At 41.0% G+C, this 24,806-nt stretch overlaps 1 protein-coding gene across 1 annotated transcript in view; it reads right to left on the bottom strand.

Annotated features, from left to right (window-relative positions):
• Positions 1-24,806, bottom strand: part of ADAM12 (ADAM metallopeptidase domain 12) — a 187,156-nt gene that overhangs the window by 61,888 nt on the left and 100,462 nt on the right. The window contains exons 4-7 of the mRNA XM_055818570.1: positions 21,202-21,280; positions 16,884-16,960; positions 5,075-5,258; positions 625-690 (exon numbers count right to left, since the gene is read on the bottom strand). Of these exons, the coding sequence (XP_055674545.1) occupies positions 625-690; positions 5,075-5,258; positions 16,884-16,960; positions 21,202-21,280 (406 nt within the window). The remainder of the gene's footprint in view (positions 1-624; positions 691-5,074; positions 5,259-16,883; positions 16,961-21,201; positions 21,281-24,806) is intronic.

Here is a 24,806-nt window from a genome sequence, read left to right as displayed (position 1 = left end):
TTTCATCTCCTGCTACTAGTAAAGTGATATCGTACGTCCCTAACTAGCAGTGTTCAAGGAGACAAAAAAAAAAAAAAAAAAAAAAAGGTGGTAAAATAATTCAAACCAAGACTTAGATCTTTGGCTGCCATTAAACTCACTGAAACACTTCTACAGCTAGTCCTGGTTACTCGCTTTGAAGTTCTCGTTGCAAACTGTCAGGAAGGCAGTCGTGCTTCGTGCAATGCGATGGTAAAACACTGCTTCACGTGCAGGATCCTACTGTGTCTTCCAAACAGTGATGGTCCCACCGAGGGCAGAGTCTCTGCCAATGTAGGCTTAACTAGCTCAAGGAGATCCTGAGCAGTCAATTTATATTTTCCTCTTCAATTACTGCCAGATGTGCCAGTTATTTGAGAGTCAAATTCCTTATGAAGTATTGCAAGGAATTTTACAACTGACTGTCAGTGCTGCCCTATCTTAACAGCACCTTCCCTGGCTTAACCCTAATTAGGGAAGAAGCTTTACTTTTGAAAACCATCATATTGCTGTCTGAAGCACACTATTTGCAATACCATGGCAGCTGACCTGAGCTACCTGTTTCCTACCCAAGCTTCCCACAACTTTTAGTTTTCAGTTTCTTACCTCACGATTGTCTGCCACAATAACAAGCTCCACATACTTTGTTGTCTTCAGAGTCTCCCTCTTGTACTGCCAAAAAAATATGAAAATAGTATTTTTTTTTGGCAATAAATGATCCTTGGAATCAGCACTTCCTCAGTCCAACAAAGTGCTTGAAGAGGAGAGACACAACATCTCAGACCTCCAAAGATTTCCCTGCATACAAATTTTTATTGTATTCCTTCTCCTCATGGAAGTTTTCCTTTTATCTACTGCAACAGAAATAGTCTACGTAGCACTTACAAAAAACCTCGCCATGATCTGATCACAGCAAGCAGGAAAGTGGTGCAAAGTCTCTCTCAACCTTTCAGCTTTCTGCGGTTGAAATGTTTGAGTTATCTTTCCTCGCAGGAGAATATCACCTCTAGCAGAAAGACCTTTGCTATTTCCAAGGCACATTTAAAGAAATGATGAGATGACTTTTAGCAAACTTTTTACACAATAGACAAACTGGCTACTAAGAAAAATGAGAGATAAAGGGATATTGAGTGAAGCTGAGAAAAGATCAAGTGGTCAACTGATAAATTATGTAGGAAGAAAACCCCAAGAACAAAAACTGCAGAAAAAATTGGAATGCACTGTCAGTGTCTGAGGAAGCAAACTAATAGTATAAAAATGGAAGGCATACATTTCATTTTGTATCTGTATATCCATACAAAACAGCTGGTCACGCTACTTGCAGTTTAAATGCAAGTCTAAAAGAATCATAATGCTTCGCTGCAAAAAAGATGACTGAAGAAAATGGAATCATTTTGTAAGAGTGCTAATCATCGCACAGACCCTCTGCTACCCTAAATTTAAGTGACTTATTAATGCCTGTAAATGTTCTGTGATTTACAGCAGCTGAGCACCTATTCTGTCATTCCTCCCTTGCTGCTGGAGTAAGACAGTTAGGGAAAAGAGGTCTCAGCAGGGTATCTGATCTTCGTGCTAGAATTCAAGGGGCTTAAGCAGATGTCTGACCTAGTAATGACCATGATGTCTTGAACCAAACCAATGTTCTATAACCTAAAACATGACTAAAGCTTTCCAAAGTAAACTGTTCCAAGGTAAACTGTGTGATCCCCGAAGTTAAATCAGTGCTGCACATCAGCTTCCAGCCAAATTTCACAAAGTTTTCTTCACATTACCAAAGCGTTCCTCTTTGTTATCTGCAGATTAATGATTTTGAATGTTTTGCAAGAAACACTGTGTATAGAGGACAGTGACAGATGCAACCTTTAATGACTCTGACTTTCAAATTCATATTTAATAGTGTTACACAGCCTTCAGACTACAGTAACTGGAAAATTAAGTTCCATTTGGACAGTATTTATGAACTGAAAAAGTTGTAAAAGCTATCCTTAATGAACTAACCGTCAATGATATAAACCCTTCACAGGATTACGCTTTCATTGGGGGTCTGGCAAATGAAAGCAGGTAGATACTCTGACAGCTTCTGCTGGTATTGGGGTTCTCTGCCACCTGTTTGTGCTCTGCTGGAGGCAGCTGTCACCACCATGGGGTCATGGTGTGTGAACAGACTTGGTGCTCATGCCCGGCCACACAGGTCATCAGCATGTGCCAGCTGGGAAGCAGGACACCAAGGAGCCAACCTGTCCCCTCCTGCTGCTCCTGGAACAGCAGCAGATGCAACACAAAGGGCCTGCTGTGTCTCAGTAGACTCCAGTGGAACCTACAGTGCTCTGGCAGAGCTTGGGTTACCTCACTGCAAAATACATCAGACGTGAGCGAGATGCCGCATAAGGCAAATCACTACGTGTGTGGTGTTTGTGATGGAATTGAACTCTGACACCGAGTCTAACATAAAACTGAAATTTGTTATGCTGTCCTAATCAGAGATGTACCCCCAAAGTGCCTCTAGCCTCCGTTCAAATGAAGAGTAAAAGATGAGGCAAGAAAACCCAGGTGCAAAGTTGTAAGAAGAGCTCTGTTACATCAGTCGGTTTAAACCATTTACTTTTTACCAAGAGTAAAACTGTTTGGACTGGAGAGAGTTAGCCTGAGAGAAATTGGCTAGCAGGGAATGATCACGTAAGCCTCTGGTGACTGACTTGCATAACGAATCCGTTCCTGTGATTTGCCCAAAGGCTATGTGCATTCCTTGGATACAGTATTTATTTAAAAAATATACCTAATTATGACTTCTTTCAGCGTGCTTTCTGCGGCCAACTGCATCAATGTGCAATCCGCTGCCTGAGTTAATTCTTCAGAATTAAACTGAAGCGTCAGTAATACAGCCATGACAGATAATAAGTGGTTGGAGGCAATACGGTTTGTTCCAGACTGTTGCCCTTCTCCCCTGCTTCTGCCACCCCTGACCCTACCACAAAACTGCTGTCCCATGCTGCGGCAGTCCTTCCTCACGTTCCCTTGCTTGGGAATCGGCATGGCGTGGATTCACACTGCAGTGTGGCAACCTCTCTCTTTCTCTGTGAGCCACCTGCCCCGGATGGCTCACCTGCCTGACCTGCGGGCCACCAGCACCACCACAATGGCTATTTTTTTTGGTGGCTCCAGAGAAAAGGCCGTACGGTAGGGACTGTCTTACATGTCAGGCTTGCTTCCTGCAGGATCCTATCTCGATGGAGCTCAGCTGGAAAACACACTCCTGGCTGCAATTTGAGGGTCCACTGAATTATGAAACGATGCAGTATTATACAGACCCAGCTCCAACGGGGCAAAATGTGCCTGCACGCATCTGCTACATTACCTGACTTCTTGCTCCATGAAATCTCCTGTTTGGATCTGGGAAGCTGAATCTACTGTTTGTCCCACTATTAATCTGTATTTAAACCTAACCCAAAGGCTAATTGAACTTTGTGATATATCCATCTCACATTTCAGCTCTGCTCAATAATAATACAGTGTAGGTAGTTGAGAGAAGGGTCAGGGGAAAAAACCCAAACAAAAAACTCCCCTCAAACCCATCAAGAAACCAAACATTTTCATCATGCCGTGAGCTTGAGAGTAGATTTCTGCTCAGTTCTGTCACCCAGTGTGGTTTGGAGCAGCCTTACGTCTCCGTACTTTGCAGGTCATCTTTATTCAGCACGCCCTGACAGCCGCCTTTAGTTGATGACAACACTGAAATATGAAAACTCACTCCACACGTTACATTTGACAACTTTCAAAATTCATACATTAGAAGCGTAGCCAACATGCTCATTATATATATTGTACCTATCGATATGATGTGCCTGTTGACAGTTTTTATAATTATGTCCGCTGAACCATAGCAAAAATATTTTCCAGATATTTAAGGTGAATTCTGGGATGTAGTTGAAGCCATTGACAAAATGTGAGAACCATGAGGGTAATAGTAAAATTACCTTGATTGCATCAGATAGTTGTATGCCCACATTTTATTTTGGTTTCCAAGTGTTACATTGCTTGCTTCAGTGAAATTCAGTCAAAAGTCACATAGATTTTGTGGAAAACTTCATGGAGCTGTGAAAAGTACTTTTCCAATGCTTTCGACATACACACATTTTTAGAAATACGCTTAGCCCATAAAATGATATATGCAAAGGCTAATGCATTAGATACAATATTTAATATTCCTAAAATGTAAAATAACTGAATTCCACTACATAAATAATATCTAGGGATGCCATTTAGGTTGCTTTCCTTAACAATTAACCTGATACAAAGGCTTAGCAGGACATGCAAGTATAAATTCCAGTATGTGACATTTAATAAATGCTGAGGGCAGATGTGTATCATTGTATAATTTCTGAACACCTAAACCAGTCTTTTCTACAATCCTCATCCAATATGCGGATAAACTTATTAAAGTAAGTCCTCTTCCTGATTTTTAGCTCATTGAATTTTGTACAGCTGCCATTAGCTAGATGCATTTCACATTAAGTGTATTTCCTTCTACAAAACATAACTGCGATAATACATCTGTAAAATAATATGGTGAGAATTTGTTTTGTCTGCCTAAGATAATTTCCCACTAGAATTTAAAGGTTCAAAACCTAATATTAGCGAAGCATCACGGCTATCATGTTCTCTTCCATCTTGGGTGGGCAAGAACTTTTCCAGACAGTGCTCAGTGCTCTTATGGGGTCTTAAATTCTGGCTATAATCACACATGAACCAAAATATATTACTGTAATGTGAAACCATAAACTTTTCTGTGCCATCTCATTACCAAAAAGAAAGTAAAAAGCAGGTTATGTATGCAGGATTGAGAAAAACTAATAAAGCTTTAGCAAATCATGTAAGTATATGCTGAATATTAAGCATGCACTTAAGCACATGATGTCAACAGAAGTTTACTATACGGTTTAATGGTTTGCTCCGTAGGGACTCTTTGTAACAAAGAGCTATGGTAGGCAGTAACATGGAAACGCTACCAGAGATGTACTCGGCAAATCAGAAACATAAAAGTGCATCATCCACCTACCCTGCCAGCTTGAGAATGGTGTGATATGTCACTGTCATCAGCCCTGATGGCAGAGATGTCCAGCTGGTGGCCACAAGATCCTGGGGCAATTTTCAGATTCTCCGCTCGGTAGATCTTGTGTTCACTTGTAGCACCTTCTAATGGTTCCAGAATGTAGCTTTTGTTTTCAAATACAATAATTCCCCTGTTACAGAAGAGACTAGAGTAAGATGCATAGTTTTCAAGAGCTAATGTGTGTTTGTCTACAACAAACTTACAACAGGTTTTAATAATGATGGAGTATGAAAAAGCAAAGTGCTGATTTACAATGTCATGGTTGAGTGGAGCAGGAAACATCAAAGCTGTATATTTGTCATTGCAGTACGCTATACTCTAGAAGAAGCAATGGCTCAAAGAAAATTTTCCTCTTCTGAACTACTGTACTGTAGAGAAAAATTATATTTGTGTTTTATGTGTTCTGCATTCTCTCAGTGATGCATTGCCATTGCTGAGCGGAGCCACGACGTGCGTGCTTCTGAGGACCCATGGCAAACAGTAATGAACAAAAAGCATGGTGAAAGGCTTTTGAAAGAAAAGGTACAGAGTTAAAGTATTCATTAGGATCTGCACTGTGCATTATACCTTTTAAAACAAATGCTGATGCAAGCATCAATTCTACCAGATGAAAGAGGCACTGCAATATCAAACCGGGATTATTAAATATTGCACAGTGGGACGGCAGAATGAAGCTCAGCTATATTAACCAGTGGATTCCTGTTTAACTCATTTTACTACCCAAAACAGTAATTTTTACAGCAATACCACCTGCTCTCTGAGGACCTCAAAGTGTTTCCATCAATGAAAGTACTCTTGTTGCAGTGCTTTAAGCTACTGTATGCCCAGCGGAAAGAGGGGTTTAGGAAGAGATACAACACCTCGCTCCACGAAACGTGGAAGAACCGAGGGCATGCAGCCAACTGCGGGCTTCACATGCCGTCTCCTAAGCAAAAACCACTCTCCCTGTACACTCCAGACAACTCACCAAATAAAAGCCATGCTTGGGCTCTTGTGCTGGGTCCTGCCCAATTATTCTGAGCTGCTACAGTAAAGCAAAGTTGACAAAAGACTGAATGTCTTTCCAGTTCCTCCTGCTGAGGAAGCTGCTGGCATAAAGCTGCTTTTTCAGCTCAGCACAGGAAATATCGGCAGCTTGGTGTGGATGTCCATGGCCTGCATGTGCTGGAGTAGGGTTTCTGGTACTCTACGGCATGAAGTAGCACAACCTCCAACAGTGTCACTGGAATTAGTAATTATAACTGCAACTGTAGAACCACAGAATAAGACAGCTGCTCTACTGTACAGCAGGACTGGCACGGCATAAGAAGGAATGAAGTAGGTTTGCAGACAGGGCTCAGGTAGAAATTTCTGTAAAAGAAAAGAATTTAATATTCTGTGCTTAACTTGCAAGTGTCTAACGTGCATCCTGAGCGCATACTGCCAACCACACGGGAGAGCCCTAGGGAATTCCTACATCGAGCTGGACATCAGGTTTTCTTGGGTAACTGTGTGGCCAGAGAAAGGCACCCTTTAAAATCCATTTCTCATCTCTCCAGCAGGGATAAGCATTTGCTTATGGGGTGTTGTAAGCATTCATCAATTAGACACTACACAGAATAGTGCACTGCATTACTAATTTCTTCCCTGTCTTTAAATTATGAAGGCGTTAATCCCTAAGCACTGGCAAAGGTTCAGCAGCAATAATTAAATTCTATCTACCTGGAATTCCATGAAACTTTTAATTGGCCAAGGCATTCTTCCACAATTCCTCCTCTAAACTGCTCTCTATTGTCTATATATGCTATTAAGCAGCATATTTCAGCCCGAAGCTGGCTGCATTTTATTAGTGGTGTATAGGAACTGTCTGCTCTTTTTATTTCTGTCTGTACTGCAACAAAGGTAAGACACTACAACCACTGTGATACTGATACGTATCTCTATACAATTCTTCTGCAGAAAGCTAAGAAAAGAAAAAAAGGAAAAAGAGGAAGGACCCAGAAGCAGGTTAATGACACCATAAAGACTGATTTAAAAACAAAAAGTAAAATTATTAGGAAAAAGCTGCCCTAGCTATTCTATTCTTGGCAAGATATGATGAAGAAACTTCAAGTCTTTGGCCTCCTAACCAGTTAACTGAAATTTTCATTCCAAGCCGACTGCACACTTTTGCTATAAACCATCATTAACACCAGTTCAGCCAAGCCAACAGATGACCATTTTCCTGTTAACTACAACAATCAGAAGTCCAAGATTAAAAAAAGAAAAAAGAAAAAAGAAAAGACTGGAAACACATAATATTAAAGGCTGTGTGACAGCATTTGCAAGAACCTGCTTTACTGACGCGAACCAAGAATCGGGGCCTGATAATTCATTTGTAGCTTCCTTAGTAGCCTTGGCAAATCAGGTCAGACATATTATTTACCCATGGCACAGCCATGCTGTGTATGATTGATCACAGCTGGAAAAGCAGGACTGATTTATTACAGTAACCCTTGTAGCTACAGCCAGGGTACCATGCAGCATGCACGACGCAGGAGAGACCTCCGAGCAGGTCGCCCCATGATCTGAGTAACCTTATACCCTACAGCTCTGAATTATCTTCAGATCTGCCTTATTAATTGAAGAATTTAGGAAACTAGGACAACGTATTCCCTTTACTCTGATAATCAGCAACTGTTTAATCAGCACAATCAAATAAGGACTGTTGTCTTTCCCTTGTGCAATTAGTCATTTAATTTTGGAGGCAGCTGGAGCCAGCAATGGAGACAGAACTCCATTGGTCACTGTTTGAAAGGGGCCAGCCGGACCTTCTCCCCTTCCTGACAACTCAAAACCAACATAAAACCATGCAGGGTTTTAATTTTAATGCTAAACTTTATCCTGCTTAGAACATTAACTTTAAAAAAATATAGACTTAAATAATGTTCTTTAATTATTTATACTAGATAGGGAGAGACTTAGCATCCTTTTACTGGGTAAAGCACCTTTTTTTTCTTTTTTCTTAAAGCCAGCTTATTGTCTTGAAGAGTTCACAGCCAAAACATGCCACAGCAATGTCAGGTTTCCAATGTACCCCTTGTATATCAAGCTTCTGTGTAAAATATGTAAATACCATTTATTTACCCCTCATTTTCATTAGCTGCAGAGCATACAGACAAATGAGCTGGTACCAGAGTGATTAAATTTTTTCTACTGAGCACACCAGAGCCAGGGCAGCCTATTCAGCTCGCCACTGTCCCATCCCAAGTGACAGCATCAGACTTTAAGAACACTTCCACCTTTGCATATGAAGCAATCCCATGGTAAAAAAAAAATCTGCGGATTCGGCATAAGGAAAAATATACTTTTCATGTAATGCACACTTATCCTTTGAGGGCTGCCTACAGGGTATCAGCACTTGGCTTGTGCCCATCTGTAATAAGATAATGAATATCAAATATGAATTTTCTTGGCCAGCTTTCTGTTTCTGACTTATTTTCTTTTCCTACAATTGCATTTTCCCCCCATCAATCAGTGCCAAGCACAGCACCTTAAAAGTGTAACTACTCAAAGCTATGGTTTCTTTCTTTTTTTGGTGTGGCAGGATTAGATGAACAATACCTACCAGTCATTCAATACTAAGAATCTGATGTAAAGAAAATAAATCTAAAACTACTTTTTCCTTCCACTTTTTTCAGGTGTTTCAAAGAAGCCTCTGTTACTCCTACATCGTTTCTGTGTCTTTCTTTTGAACATGGTTCTCCCACACTCCTGAGTCAGCCTATGTTCCCCAAAGGACAAGATGGTGTAACTTTTCCATCAGGCATTAATGTTAAATAATACGATGTTTTCCAATGTGCCAAATAGATAGTATGTTAAACTACAGATCCCCAACCAAAGGTTATTCAAGGAACTCTAAAGGGATTTCAGCAACTCTGGGAATACTTGAGAAGTGGCTGCTCTTTAAGACCAACGTCTACTGAAATCTTTTGGAGTCCTACCATCACCTCTTCCAGGCAAAAGACTCCCAGAATTCCCAAGCTTATACATACTTGGGAAAAATGCAATATAAAGTATACATTACTTGGTGTCCAGATAGCTAGTTCATGGCATCTGTGTTTTCCCCAGTCCCAAACCATACTGATACTGGGAAGTCAGAAAGATCTTGCAAATAAGCTGGGCAGGAAAGACAAGAGACAGTTCAAATCCTGTCTAAATCTATCGGGCTGTCCTTTTCATCACTGGTAGCAGAGAGGGAGGGGAAAAAAACAGAAAAATCTATATCATACAGCATGTCCAGACATCAGTTCACAGGCTCCAAGCCAACTGGAAGCAGCTTCAGTGTGGTCTTGAGCATGAGTTAACATTTCATTCTACCTCTCATCAGGGTTTGAATCCTGCGCATGTCTGGTGCTCAGCACCAAATAAACCACATCCACATTGCTGCTAATCAGCTCTAAACATGAACGACTCATTGGTATTTGCCTGCTCTATGCCTTTATATGCCATATGGACACATGGGGAACGTGTATATGAAATGGCCTATGATGGGAGAACTCTCTCCATCAGAAAGAAAAAGAAATTAAAACATAACTTAAACAAGTCAGTTGTTATTAATTGCTATTTAACTTGCCAGGACCCTCTCAATTAGGGAAATGCAATCTGACAAAATAAGTCCACTACTTAAACTGTCAATAAAGTCAAATGTGATTTTTTTTTTCCTCTTAAAAGGCAAAACCAAAACAAAACCTAATGCAAGGCCAGTCGTATTTCATGTATCAACAGGCTTTAGGAAATCTCAAAATATAAATGGGATTTTTCTTTTCCAACTTGTCAGCAGAAGCAAAGGCCCTGCCAACATAAACCATCAATGCATACTTGTCTGAGAAATTGTGATGCTAAAGTAAAACTTGGCTAGGACAGCATTATATGAAACTGTTATATATTATTCTGCTGTACTATACAGGGAAAGCTAAGTAAATCAATAAATCTGATATCCATGAATGAATTAAACATTTGGTTTTAATGAAGCTCAAAGTTATATTCATTTCTAAACAATAATAATAAAAAGCTCTATTACCACTGGAAAAGGAATGTAGATGTTTTCAGTTTGTAAGAAATTAATTAGACTAGAGAGGGCTGTCATGCTTACACACCACATACTCACATTAAGGCTGTCTCTGGCCACAGACACAGCAAAAGACTGCAGTGCCCAAGTGCCACCTAAAAAATCACAGCACCTACATTTCATAACTAATGCTACAGCTTCGGAAGTACAAGGTCTGATCCCACAGCTTATTCCAACGAGAGTTATAGTTAAATAGAGAACAGAACTGGAGCCCTGTGGCCCTGGCGTGTTCTCATGATGCTTGTGGTGGAGGTACAGCTGTCACTCACTGCAGCATTTCTGAACATGCACGACATCAATCTGTAAAGTGATAGGTCATTTTTATTTATTTTTCTTATCTATTCTACATACTCAGGACTTTTTGTAACAAATTCCCAGGCAAGTAAAAGGGCAAACAAACAAAAGAGGAAGAAAAATGAAGTAGTGAATGAAAACTTCACTTCTAGTCTGTGTTAATAAGTTGCAGATGAGTACTATTGGGATAAATGAACAAGATGCTCTATCAACTGTTTTTCTAATGGGTTAGGTGATCTTTAGATATTTTCCAAATGTTTTGGTCATTCTTTAACTTTAAACGACTGGGAGGTACAGAGAATGGGAGCTGGACTGCAGAGACAGAAGTACTCCTGTCTCTACTACTGCCCCTGGGCAGCCTTGGACAGGTCATTCACCTCTTTCTGCATTAATTCCCCACCTTTAAAATGGGATAAATTTTAGAAACCAGAGACAATAAATATCTATTGATAAAAAGTATCGTACAAGACCCAAGTAATACTGCTATCCTACTATACTGCACACCAGGATCCCATTAAAATATCAAGTCTGACCCAAATCAACAAAAGGCAGCATCTCAAAGGGAGGCTGAAGCAGTAGCATTATTGGGTTTACATATTGCAGTAGTGGTAGAAGTGTTCTCATGCAGACACATCATTAGTCACATATGTTTTATTCCAGCCAATGCCTTTCATTAACCTGAAAATATATTCTATAGCGCAGTGTCTAAAATGTAGTCATACCCAGAGCCTACTGTAGAACGCACTGAATCCCTTCTCAGTGCAAGACAGATTTGTCCAGAGTGAATGCATATTGGTCTGCAACTTTGATTCCTGGAATTTAAGCAAGGAGTTACTTGAATTGAAAGTGATAATGCAATTTCATGTCCAGCATTTGGGTTGCAAGAAACAGTAATTGTGTTATCAGAGGAAGTGTCACATGTGAGCACAACTGGGAGGGCAACAAGACAGACCAAGGAAAGGAGAGAAAAATGAAGAAGGAAAGAGGCATTGGCATCAGTGCAGATTTAATGAGCACATTTTATAGTGCTGTGCAGCAAATGGAATAACAGTAAAAGAAGGCCTGATTCAGACTTGCACATCACATTAAGGCTCACAGGGTGCTTTTTCAAGTTGCAAAGCGTATGAAAAAAATTGAATTTCAGTTCTGCTTTGTTGTGGTTGATTTTTGTTGTTGTTTTTGTTTTAATTAAGTGCTCTCAGGCACAAACTTGATGGAAAAGGGGCAGGCTCAGGCAGCTGGGTACAGATCATCTCTCGTTCTTGTCCTGGCAGTAGCAGTGGTGCTTGGGGGATTCCTGTGCACCTGGGGACAGTGTGCACACAATTGTCAAAGAATGGACATAACGTTCATCTCAGATCAAAGAGGTGATTGTGATCCGGGAGCTGTTTACCGCTTGAACAGCCAGAATACAGAAGCTATGAAACACCAGAAGCTGAATGCTTTCTAACAGTAAGCTCAAAAAATGTCCAGTAGTTTCACAGTTGGATAACTTACAAACCATGTGAGATGTTTATATGAACTAAAAAGCTCTTCAGAAAGTATGGGGAAAAGCACACATCCAAGCCGGTGTTTTTCTCAACTGGGGTTTTCTCCTAACTTCTTTTTTTTGGATGAAATCTCTCCTTCTATGGGGAAATGGTGCTTGAGGAGTTATGAGGAATTTAAATATTTTTTATCACTGGTTTCCTACTTCCATTCTTTTTTTTTTTTTTTTTTTTTTTATAATTGATGTCTGGAGTGTCATATTAAACCCCCTCTTCAACCGACTGTGCCTGGGCTGCCAGTGAGCTCAGCCAGACCGTTTGAGAAATGGCTGGATGGCTGTTGTCCTAGCAGCCTCGGGTAGCCCAGCTGTGTAATCCCATCCAGAATGGTTGTCCGTTCAGGGCTGGGGCCCTATCCCCACCGCTGTCACTGTGGGCACAGCACCTTTCAGTCGCTGCTGAGGCTGGACAATGACTGAACACCTCTCGTACGTGTAGTGGGCTTATTATCTAGCAATCGGGTAACTCCGAGGGATTCTCAGGGTTCTCAAGAGCATTTTGGTGTTTCAGAAAGAAAAGGTTTCCTGCCTGTGAGATTTGTATCCTTAAACTACCGAGGCATTTCTGAGAGCACCTGGCAAGCTCCCCCCCGCCCAGGGAGGTCACTGTAGACCCTTTGTAGATGCATGTCCCCGCGCCAGCTTCCTCTGCCAGACCCTGGGCCAGGGAGGCTGCGCTCTTCTTCAGGTCACGTTTTTGCGTGTATTTGCTAGGCTCTGCACTTGTAGCAAAAGTAACAGGGGAAAACACCCTTCAAGTCTATACAAATTCATCACAGGAGATGTGTGTGGTGGCTGCAGGCCAAAACGATTTGCTAAAACCTTGAAGAGCCTCCGAGCTAGATAAACAGAAGGGTATTTCCTGAGGACAGGAAGGAAATGACTGGACTTTGTCGTACCTTCACCTTCCCACAAGCTTTGACAGTCTAATTGGCTTTCTCAGCCAGATGGAAGCGCCGGAAATCCTGATTACCCATTGTTCCCATTTCGTGCATTCAGCACTTACCGTCTCCTCTTCGCCATTCAGCTCTTCCTCCTCCAGAGGAGCCAGCAGGATACAGATTATGGCATGATTATATTCTCCTCTAATCTGCATTTCAGGCAGCTATCAGCATCAATCCAACGATTTATGCCATTGTAATCCTATGTGAAGCCAGGTACTTGAATGTTATGTCAGAGGATGTAACGTAGCTGGATACATGAGTGTCTGTGTATAAAGAGCCAAGTCTACTACTCGCTTACCTTTATATCTCACCCCCTTACCTCTCCGAAAAATGCAAACGAGCCAAACCTGTCTTAGTTTGCATATTTCACACTTGATTCTTCCTGTAGCTCATCCTGGAGTAATCATGTCATCATGCTAGTAACACATCTCAAATGCTCAACCCTGTGGCTGCACTGTAAGTAAGAGCTTGATGGTTACAGTAGGTTGGAGCAAGGTTACTCCAGCTCAGCACCTTGTCTCTGGCCCTGGCCAACAGCAGATACTTAGAACGTAACAAGCCCACCACAGCTGGTACCCCAAGCTGGGACAGTGTGGGTGTCAGGGACATCTTTAGGTGTGACAGCCCTGGAAAGGCTCCCCCAACTCCCCTCCCCAGATTGTCTCGTCTTTTTTGAATCTAATGGTATGTTTTACATTGACACCCACCTGTGACAGTGAGCTCCACAGCTTCATTATGTGTTGAATAAAAAAGTATTTTCCTTTGCTCTAAAGTCTCATTTGGCGTCTCCTAATTTTGGGGTTACGAAAAATATTCAGTAATTGTCCCCTCTTCAGCATGATATTCAACCTTGTTTCATCATACCCCTTTTCTCTGTCACGTCCTTTCAAAAATGACAAATCCTAGTCTATTTTCTCTCCTGGATAAAAGCTGTTCCATACCTTTGATCATGGTTTTTGCCCTTCTTTGTACCTTTTCTGGATATAATACTTCCTTTTCTGAGATGGGGATGGGGAGGGGAAAACAAGAACTGCACGCAGAATTCAGGATGTGAGTGCGCTATGGATTTATAAAGTGGTAATGAGGGTTTTTGTTCTATCCTCTATTTCTGTCTCAGTAATTCCTATGATCCTTTTTGCTTCTTTGACTACCACTGAGCACTCAGGCTTCAGAGCATGCTAAAATGTGGAACCTATTCTTTATGACTACTTTCATGTCTTTTAATGAACTCTCCTAATCTGGGGGAAAAGACACAGTCCCTACCTATCCACACCTGGAACAATGCCCAAGGTGCCTGTCTGGTAGGAGTGGGAGGATATTAGCGCTCTGAGATTGCAGTGAGCTAAGAGCTCGCACTTCCTTTCATTAGATGTTTTTCAGGCACTTAAACTTCAGCTCTGTGCAACAGCTGTGTGAGGTGGGTAACAATCTTTAAATGAATTTCACAGATGGAGAAACCGAGACAGAGGGATTTGTCCAATTCACTTAGAAACTGTCACAAAGCCAGGACCAGACCCTGAGAATGAGACCAGTCTTTCCTTCCACTGGTTGCTGCAAGTGAAACGGCTGCTCCAGGGACTGTCTTCACCCAGGGCTCCATGGCCACACGATGTCTTATGTCCCTACCCCTGCAGCCTGCAGCCTTTGTCATGTCATGGAAAAACAAGAGTCCCTACTCCAGCAAGCTAGCGGGCAAGTACATCATCTTATTTTACTCTGACCTAACCTATCCTGTCCTATCCATAACCATTTTTTCAAGCTCTAATACTAGTAAAGTTGCCAGCAAGGCAAGCCATGGAGTAGTTTTGAATTGCCTTATTTCTCCTCATATTATTTCAGACTCGATCACATGCAGAAAATCATAGAATCATAGAATGGTTTGGGCTGGAAAGGACCTTTAAAGTCATCTAGTCCAATCCCCGCCCCCCCCCCCCCCCCCCCCCCCCGCAATGAGCAAGAACAACTTCAACTAGATCTCTCCACCCAAATTCTCAAGGGATGCAGCGATACAATAATATTTTTTGGTGGCAGAGGTACACGGTGACCTGTGGGCCTGATTCTGGAAGACGATTAGTGCTTTCAGGACCTCAGTGCAGCTACTTGGGATTTCGTACCACCTGGCCTTTTATTCCTAACCAGTTTTAATGGGAAGATCTGGATGGTTCAAGTAGCTGACAGTGCATTATGAAGCCTTTCAAACAGATGTCGCTGGATCAGATCAAGTGCAGGTAATGACTGGAAGTTATTACTATTTGCTATCAGGCTATGAAATGAACTTTGTGGAGTAAGTCACCAGGCACCATAGTCACAAACTGTTCTCACTCGTGGACACTCTCTTAGCCAACCTCAGCAGCGAATGTAGCAGCTAAATGGGCACGGATGCTGAGATACGTCCTCAGTTGTTCTCCTGCTAGAGGAAAACATGCATTGGCAGGGAAACTTACAAAACTTTGTATCGAAAAAGATGCTGCTACACTTTTCCTATGGGGAATGAGCCTAATACTGTCAGTTTGCACTTTGGGGATTTATCTGTAATTGTGCCAGATGAGAGAAAAATGTCACTGCCAGCATATGCTGCCTTGACATACCTCACTACCTAAACCCGGGAAATGACTCTCTGAGCTCAACAATTGTAAAAAGAGCACATTAGAGAAGAAAGAAAATGTGGAGAAGAGCAATTTATCTGGAGAGTTCTTGATTTCTTAGGTAGCTCTGGAATAAGACATCGGTGCAGATGCTGTCCCACACAGTCCAAACTTGCCCCACGGACCCTGCAGCAACGCAGCCCCTTTAACCGAAATACCGAGCGCGCTGCCTTATATTTCACTTGCTGTAGGAACAACTGGCGAACGCAGACTGCCATGGTCTGTGCAAGGGGTTAATTAGAGTGAACTTGGTGAAGCTGCCAGATACATACTGAAGCACCCAGAAAGCCCCTCTCCATGTGGGAATGAGCCACAGGAATCCCAGCAAACGGGTCCCTCTGACAGGGAGAGGGGTCCTGGTAACAAACTTTTCTTGCTCTGCTGCTGCCTGTCCTAGAGCTCCGTTATAAAAGCCTTGGTAATACCCCCACTGCACAAAATACAAAATCAAGGGAAAAAGACTCCAGCTATTCATGCTGTTTGTAGATAAATTAAACAAACCCAGGAAAAGTTGAGACAGCTGGAAATCTGACAGGAAAACTGGGTTTTCCAGGGAGAACACTAGAGCCAATTTACAGTTAATTACTGTGATTTGGAACAGCTCTGTGAGTAAATACCAGTCTCTGATTGTCCAAGTAAGGAAGATAATTGTTTCCTGAACCGTGTCCATTGTGTTTTTAAAATGTTGTCAGCCTGTTCCTTTCTCAAACTCAGAAGAGGTTTGAATTTCAGCAATATGAATCTGCTACCCTTCTGTTAACACGTAGCTAAAAACCTAACGCTGAGCATCATACCTGCCATGAGCGCCGTTCACTGAGCTCCACAGCCATATTTATAAGGCAGTCTCTCCTAATGACGAGGCTGCTGGACGATGCATGAGCTCACAGCTGCAAAGCAGTCCTGCCATCGCTGGGGAAACAGCTTTGAGGACCAGGAGGACTGGAGGGCCGCTGGGCATTGCCAGCCCAGAAATATGCCAAGCACCACATTGCTGCAAAGGGGTATCAAGAAAGATGGGCAGCAAGAGAGAAGGGACGTCATGAAAAAAAACCCCAAATTGCATTACCTATTTCATTTTTTTCTTTTCTGAGCAACTAGAGGATTAATGTTTTTACAGAGCTTGTACCAACATTTGAAACCCAGATATTGATACATTCATTAAAAGGCAAAATAAAACCTCAACAGGTAGTAGGATGGTTTCTTAAGGAGCTCGAGCATTACTGAGATATTGGCTCACCTGAGTCCAGAGCAGGTACTGAGACTGACTGAGGAGTCGGGGTAACCTCGTACATTGCCATGGTAATAGCAGTGACCCTGATTGCAAAAGAGAGAAAACATTTCAGTAGTCATAAACACTCTCTGCTCTCTAGTTTCCTCATGGTTTTCCATCCCTTCATTTCAAAGGGATTATCAGTTTCAGGCTACAGCATTCAGAAACGCGCTGACAGCACTTTTCCTGTCCCACTAAATATTCACTGTACTTAACATCCAAACGGTTCCTAAACCTTGGGTCTTTTGAAAAATTCAAAGAGCTGGGGATGGGTGGGGTTTTTGCTTGGTTTTGCATTGCTTTTTTTGAAAGAAGGTCAGTGAAGTTTAGCTTGCATGACTGACCACCTTTTTCTGTGTTATGTTATTTAAAGCTACAATATAGGATGTTTTATAAAATTAATCAGATGAACAAATCAGCTGACACATTTTACTAGTTTCTATAGAGATCCGTATTTTAATTTAAGGTCATTTGCATCTCTGTATGTCTACAGGAGGCAGCTATGGAGAAAGAGAAGTACAAAAAAGCCAACCCCAGCCCCACAGTTTGGAAAAAATCACAGAAGGGGAAGGGAAACAGGTTAGAAAGGAAACCATTTATTGAACCAACCGAACGGCTGCATCTTATTAAGAACAACGAAGAATAAGAGGGTCTTCTATTTTAAGAGGCAACAATACAATTTCATTTTGTGGATAGGTTATTGTGTTTCCTCAATGAGCCACCGCTTGCAAAAGGCACCCACAACAGAGGTACTTTCCTAGCATATACACATATCTGTCTGGAATCAAGGTTAATTTTATTGTTGACTAAAGGTTATATTACATTCCCAATTATGTGACTGGCTGGAAAGCAGCGATTGTGTCACATCCAGCATTTCATTTCGCATGGCTCCTTTGAATGCCACCTGGAAACTGAAAACAGCCGTGTAAAAGGTTCCGATCTTATTAGTGCAAAGGAAAGTTATCACTCATGCTTCAACCTGACAGTCATCTCACTGTGCCTTTTTATTACTTGGTTCATTCGCATCCATCTAGCTGCATTAATTAACCTTTTCAGTTTTGGGGCATGGTTTTCACTTACAAAGCCTTACATAGCAGACTCCTAAAGACCACCTTGATTGTGTTAAAGAAACCAATAGCTGTGAAAATGCTGGTCAAGATATAATAATTCAGATATGAATTTTCTGCAAATAACACTACACCATGAAAAAAATTGTTTAGAGCATTTGTATTTCCAACATGAGCAACTGAACACAGAACAGCAACATCTGACTTTCTAAATACAAATTCCAGTGGCTTTTCTCAGTGAAAGAAATGACAGAAACAGGGTGTTTTACTCTTGGGTATTTTTATCATCAGTACTTGTAGTCGATGACACATTGGCAAGGATAAAGCCACAATAGAAGGGAGGAAGTCACCAACTGAATTGTTTGGGGATGATTGCTTCAGTCACGGTTGTGATGGATGTCAAAGTTCTCAGTGTGAGCATGCTATTTCACTGTGATGTTATCAGTTACACATATCCAGTTGATAAGACAGAAGAAAAAAGTGCCCTCCGCCTCAGCACTGACTCTCATATAGTGACCCTGAAACAGGCTAAAACCAAAAATGAAGCAGGTTTATTCTCATTACTTAACGTATAAGGCAGAGGGGCAGTTCAGAGCTCTTAAGAAGGCAGTCTTTGGCGTCTAGCATCACCAGCATTAAGAACAGCCCTCTGAAACGGGGGGGGCAAGCTGATATCTCGTCCCACACAGGCTGCTGCTGCAGTCTAGCTGTCTTTATCCGAAAGTGAATTATACCAAAGGTCCTGATTTCTTTCCCTCTCCACAAACAACTTGTCATTTTATCAACTTTGAGCTCCTTGTTGTGGCTCATTTCACAATTTCTCTAAGATCCACATACTATATGATGCCAAAGCTCAATACTGAAAATGTAAACTTATCAGACCATGGCCTGCAATTGCACTGGTAGAAAATTGATTTCTAGCTCAGTAACTCCACTGAACCACAGGTTGTTTGTTTTTTTTTCTCCTATCAGATAATTTTATTCCTATAAACTAGTATATAAAATGGATGACCCCCTAAACCCAAATAATTACCAGGGCTGATTTGTCATACTTAAAACAGTACTCTACCCTTACTTGAGATCATTTAATAAATACCAGCTTGTGACACCTGCAAATTTTTCAGGTGCTATAAACCAGAAAAATAACTCAGACACTGACTTATGTGCCAGAGAAACTCCCCAAATGACAGCTCCACAAACCTGACTGGGCTTGACCTCCAAGCAGAATTTGACTAAGCAAATTTTCAATGGGAAATTGGACTTTGGTTTCAACTATAGACTACGCTGATGTCATCAGCAAAAAAGAGATACAAAAATAAAATCTCAAGAGACTTATCTTTTTTAAACCATATTGTGGCATTTAATGAAAAATGAATTCACTGATCGCTCTCTCAAAAAAAAATATCTTTTAGGCAGCACAATGCACTGTTGGTATTGATCTTGACTTACTGTCGTTATGTAAACAGGTTTTTGGGTTAGTAAAGGAAAGCCTAGCTATCATTAGCTATACACATATCCATGCCAGTGTAGGTTAGTCTGTCCAAGACATGTGTGCGTCACTTCTTTCCTTTCACTTCCTTTAAGAGTCTACACAGCCTTCCTTCTTCTAAAAAAAATGAGTATTTTCTAGTAAGCTGATTTTGAAGAAGATACGAGCATCCAGCAAAAAAAGAAAATGCTGAATGCTTTCAGAATGACTGCTTTACTTGGGATGTCTGGGGCTATAATGAAGATGCAAAGCCCGTTATGGGTGGGAACACAAGGCACGATGCCTCTTCTGACAGTGTCAATAAATAATAATATAACATAACAGATACTTCATAGGACTTAGGCAGACAAAATATAAACTTTGTAACTAGAATCACTTGCTGCATTGTTTCTAATTAAGGAATTCATACTGTCAGAGAACAGAACCATTACTGCTTTAAATCTTTTTTTTTTTATTTATAAAAAGCAGTTTTAAACTACTGATTTTAACAAGGATGATATTAGCTGTATTTATATATTTTCCTGGTTTGGTTTTGGCTGGGATATAGTTAATTTTCTTCTTAGTAGCTGATACCACGCTGTGTTGTAGATTTAGTATTAGAAACTAGTTGAAAGCACAGTGATGGTTTTAGCTGTTGCTGGGTGATGTTTACACCAAGCAAAGGACACTTCAGCTTCCCGGCCCTGCAAGTGCGAGGGTGGAGGGGCACAACAAGCCGGGAGGGGACACGGCCAGGGCAGGTGGCCCCAACTGGCCCAAGGGGTAGTCCATGCCATGGGACGTCGTGCTCGGTATGTAAACTGTGGTGGTGGTGGCCAGGGCTGTGCGATCGCTGCTGGGGGCCTGGCTGGGCATCAGGCAGCAGGTGATGAGCAACTGTGTTGTGCATCACTTGGGTTTTTACCCTTCCCTTCGGATTTTATTCCTCTCCCCTTCTCTCCTCTTTTCATTATGATTGTTGTTGCTGTTGTTGTTGTTGTTACTACTATTATTATTATTATTATTGTCATTGTTGTTATAGTTATCATTATTATTGCAGTTTTCTATTTACTGTTTTTATTTCAATTATTAAATTGTTCTCATCTTTTTTCCCAACCCTCCCCATCCCACTGCGGGGCTGGAGGGAAGTGAGTGAGCAGCTGTGTGATACTTAGTTGCCAGTTGGGGTTAAACCATGACACATATATATATATATATACATACACATGCATATAAATAAAAATACATACACACATACATGCATATAAAGTGTATCTGCAACAGTCTTATGGTCTGGTTTAAAAAATAAATCCAACCCACTCCCTCTCCCAAACCCCAGCCACGACTTCCCCAATGAAGAAAGGCAGTCAAGCCTTCAAAAGCTCTGATGTGAGCTTCTGCACTATGGAAATCAGACATTTAGGGCTTTCTTCCTCACTGAACCCGGACTGTCCTCTGTAAGTGATCAACAATGGTTGCATTTATTACAAAATTTTAATGGGTCTATGTCCAAGAAGCTGAACAAATCTTACAGGCTTTAAAAGTCACCTGGTTAAAAACCCCACAGCTTGCCTTTAAAGTCACTCTCTAAAAACTCACGTGTAGGATCACAGCAGTCAAAAAGGTACTGAAGGAAACAATAAAAAAAGATCACAGATCGAGCTGTTTCATCCCATGGCTCAGATCCTGGCAGAGAGCACTTTGGGTTTTAACAATGAAGCGTCGCTTCCCCGTGACACGCCACCCTTACCGTGTAATTGCGTGCGAGAACCACATCAGTGCCGTCTTTCAAATAATGTGTTTCTGTGAAGCTGCTGGCTAACAGGCCCCTGAAAAAAATAAAGCACACGCAATATTAAGGCCGCATCACCTTGACTTTGTCCTTTAGTGGTTCCGTTTCAGAGAGTGATCAAAGCCAAGCGTTAATGATACAATGACTACTGGGGCTGTGTGTGAAATAAGGAAAAATAGAACTGCGTTCCTGAAGCTGCAGTACGGGAACACTTCCTTTGTTAATTGTGAAAAGACTACAAGTTTCCAGGCTACTTTCTCTTCCAAATAAGGACTGCATGCCAGCACATTTCAGTATTGAATCTTCCATGTAATTTTCAACACCTTTTACATTAAATCAGAAATCTAGGCATTTGGAGTATTGTTAAGTAATGGTGGTTTGTGGAAAAGGAAAATCTTTTCCCTGTGTTACTTATTTTTCTAAAGAATGTGTTGCATTCATCAGCAAGTGACCACCCAAAGACTAGTATAGCTCTGGGTAAATGAAAAAAACTTCTTCCATTGACACTCAAAGAAAATCACTACAAGAACATCACAGAAGTTAAAGGACTGGATTTATGCTCATCACCTGAGAAGGATGTTCATGAACAGAAATCTAACAACTTGAAGTGATGTATCAGGAGACGGTGAAAAAACATGTCTGTGATGAGACATGTTCTCATTCTCTCCACACTTCCCCTCCTGCCTTTGGCAACGATATAAAAAAATCTTGAGTTGCAATTGCCATTTTCCAGACATCTCCAGAGAGGGGCACATGCATGACAATGATGAAAACTTTTCTTTTGGTAGTAAACTCATGGAACAGGGACAACAGCATTTTTTAATTTTTTTTTTTTTTAAAGAAGTCCTGCTATTAATCTGTTTTTCAACTCCTTATCTAAAAAGTATTGCTAACAAGGCCAGAAAGAAGAATACATAATCACATTTATTCCTAACATAGCTATGTCCTGACACAAATTCTAGAGAAATGCAAAAGCACAATACAGAAGAAACCAAAGATAAATGCCACCATCACCCTCAGAAAACTGGAGAGTTTGGACTACTGAAAATCTTTGGCACAGCATTTCACAATGTTCTTTCTGTTCCAATTCAGAAATGTGTTTCTCCCTTGGGTTGTTCATTTGAACAAATCAGGCCCTTTCTTTTATTTAAAGGTGCTCTTGCATATAGAGTAGTGTGAACTAGTACACGGTCTCCATCCACACTTCTTGCACTTTAATAAACATTAAAGCTAGAACATGAAGAAGCATTTATTTTTCATTACTGATTTATTTGGATCACATCAATATCCAATGGCTCAGTCACTATCAGGATCTGGTTGTGCTAGGAACTGTACAAACACTTATTAGAGAGAAACCCCATTTTTAGAAGCCTATATCTTAAGATAGAAGGAAAAAAAAATATGAACAAGACTGATAAAAAAAAAAAAAGAAAAAGAAAGAAAAGAAAAAGATAGAAGGAAATGGCAGTGTAAAAAGATGAAGGTAGCAAAGCCCCAACATAATGAGTATTTAAGCACAGATTCTCACTTCACGTTTTTCAGCTTGTGGGAAATATTTGCATATTAATAGATACTGAATGTTAAAACACCGCAGTGTTTGGTGGGTTGTGCAGGAACTGCTCTGGGTCTCAGCCAGCCACCACACCTAGAGCAGGATTTGGTTGTCCAACCAAGCATCTAGTGTTGATCAGAGATACTCTATATATTTCAGCAGTCAGCTCCGTAGGGACACCTCAAACCCCTTGTACTGTCTTGCAGGGCATTTGACACCAACGTTCATCTCACCTCTCGTGCCTGCAGGCTCTAGAAGGCCTCCCTGAAACAGTGTGATCTATCCATTTTTCACTGTCTTATTATCACAAAAAGCAGCTGCTTTCTTAATTATCCTTATTATTTATATAACAACACTGCTAAGTTCTGTGCTTAGCAGGCATTCATTACCTTTGCAAAGGCAAAAGGCAAGACCCCATCATTACTGAAGCCAACGGAGTTCTGCCGTGCACTTTCTGGAAATGGAATTTCATCTGGGATACTGGAGCAATTTGTATTTAATGGCATCAAACACAGGCAAGGGATAGGGTAACAGATGTAGCATAAGGGCAAAGCGACTGAGCAATATACTTGCTTTTTGCTCTGCTATTTCCAAAGTGTTTGACAGCAGTGATGATAAAGGTGACCTTTCTGCTTCTGCTCATTCTACCCTCAGGCACAGATTTAGAAAATATTTCATAGATCCATAGATTTTGATACCAGCAGGGAGCACTGTGATCAGCTATCTGACCTGCCGCATTACATAGATCATTTAACTCGAATTAGTCTTCTAGTATGATGACCGTGATGGAACCAGACCTGTTTTCTTACCGCATAGAGCCCTTGTCTAGATTTCCCATAATGAAGCTATCACAAGTCCGCTAAGTTTTTAACAATTAATTAAGCTCAGTGTAAAAACACTGCCCTTTGTGTCTAGACTGACTGTGTCCACACTCAGTGGATCTCACTCCTTTACGTCAATGCTTCATTTTTATTAGAGCCTTCATGGACAGTTCTACTTAGTAAAGTAAGGAAATATAACAGGTAGCCAAATTCCTGGTGTAGCTGTCATCAATATCCCTACCAGGATGAAAGCCTGCTATCTACCCTGATTAGATTACCGGCTGAACACAAGAATTCCCAGTGTGAGCAGTAAAAGACTGGTAAGAGCACCAAGATGATGGAGTCCCATTATGGACTAACCTAATAAAAAGCATGCCCCAATGCAGAAGCCAAAGTAGGATTTCAAATGATGGAAATTTCATGTACCACTGAAAGACCTTTTTAAGAAAATGAGAAAGTTTTTCAGGCGTCTGCATTAACACTCCTTTGGTTTAGTAACTAAGCTGTCGTTGCCCAGATGTGTTTTCCTGCCACATGCAGTCTAGCGCTAGTGTGAAAGCAAGCCAGAGGAAACGCTTTCTCCACACGGTAGAGGCTGGGGACCTCTAGAAGACATTTTGCAAAGGAGTCCAACAATTTCTGGCAGAGAAAGAAGCTGTTATCCCCACTTTCAAAATGTCTAATATCTTAAAAGCTGTATAACCGTATAAGCACACGGCGTTAGTGTCCAGGGACAGCAAGTCATATAAAGGCATTTCTTGGAAAGTTATAAAAACTAAGTGTAACAAGCACTCGAATTCCACCACTGAGTGTGCACCGCTTCACTTTCCAATTATGGCAATAATGTTTAACATACCAAACAATAACTTCAACATATGTATCTATTAGGTAATCTAATTACCCCCCATCCCGCAAAAGATATCCAATGTAATAGATTGATTTACATTTCTGGTTTTGACCCACAGTAAAGGAGATTAATAGAGGTAAGTAAATTAATTGAGATAGCAAGCTACTTAACCTAATTGGATCAATGTAATTCTGAAAGAGCAGGGATCAAAATAACATTAATATATCATAGTGCAATTCATCACCACGTCTGGAGTTTCAAATGTTGTCAGCTACAATGCTCAGCAGTACCAGATGATTATCATTTTTTTTGCACCGCATGAAGAAGCAGAAACAAATGCTAT

The sequence above is a fragment of the Falco peregrinus genome, chromosome 1 (assembly GCF_023634155.1).
Source record: "Falco peregrinus isolate bFalPer1 chromosome 1, bFalPer1.pri, whole genome shotgun sequence".
In the NCBI taxonomy this organism is placed as follows: Eukaryota; Metazoa; Chordata; class Aves; order Falconiformes; family Falconidae; genus Falco; species Falco peregrinus.
The sequence above is the reverse complement of the archived record's forward strand: the minus strand, read 5'-3'. Positions and strand labels throughout refer to the sequence as shown.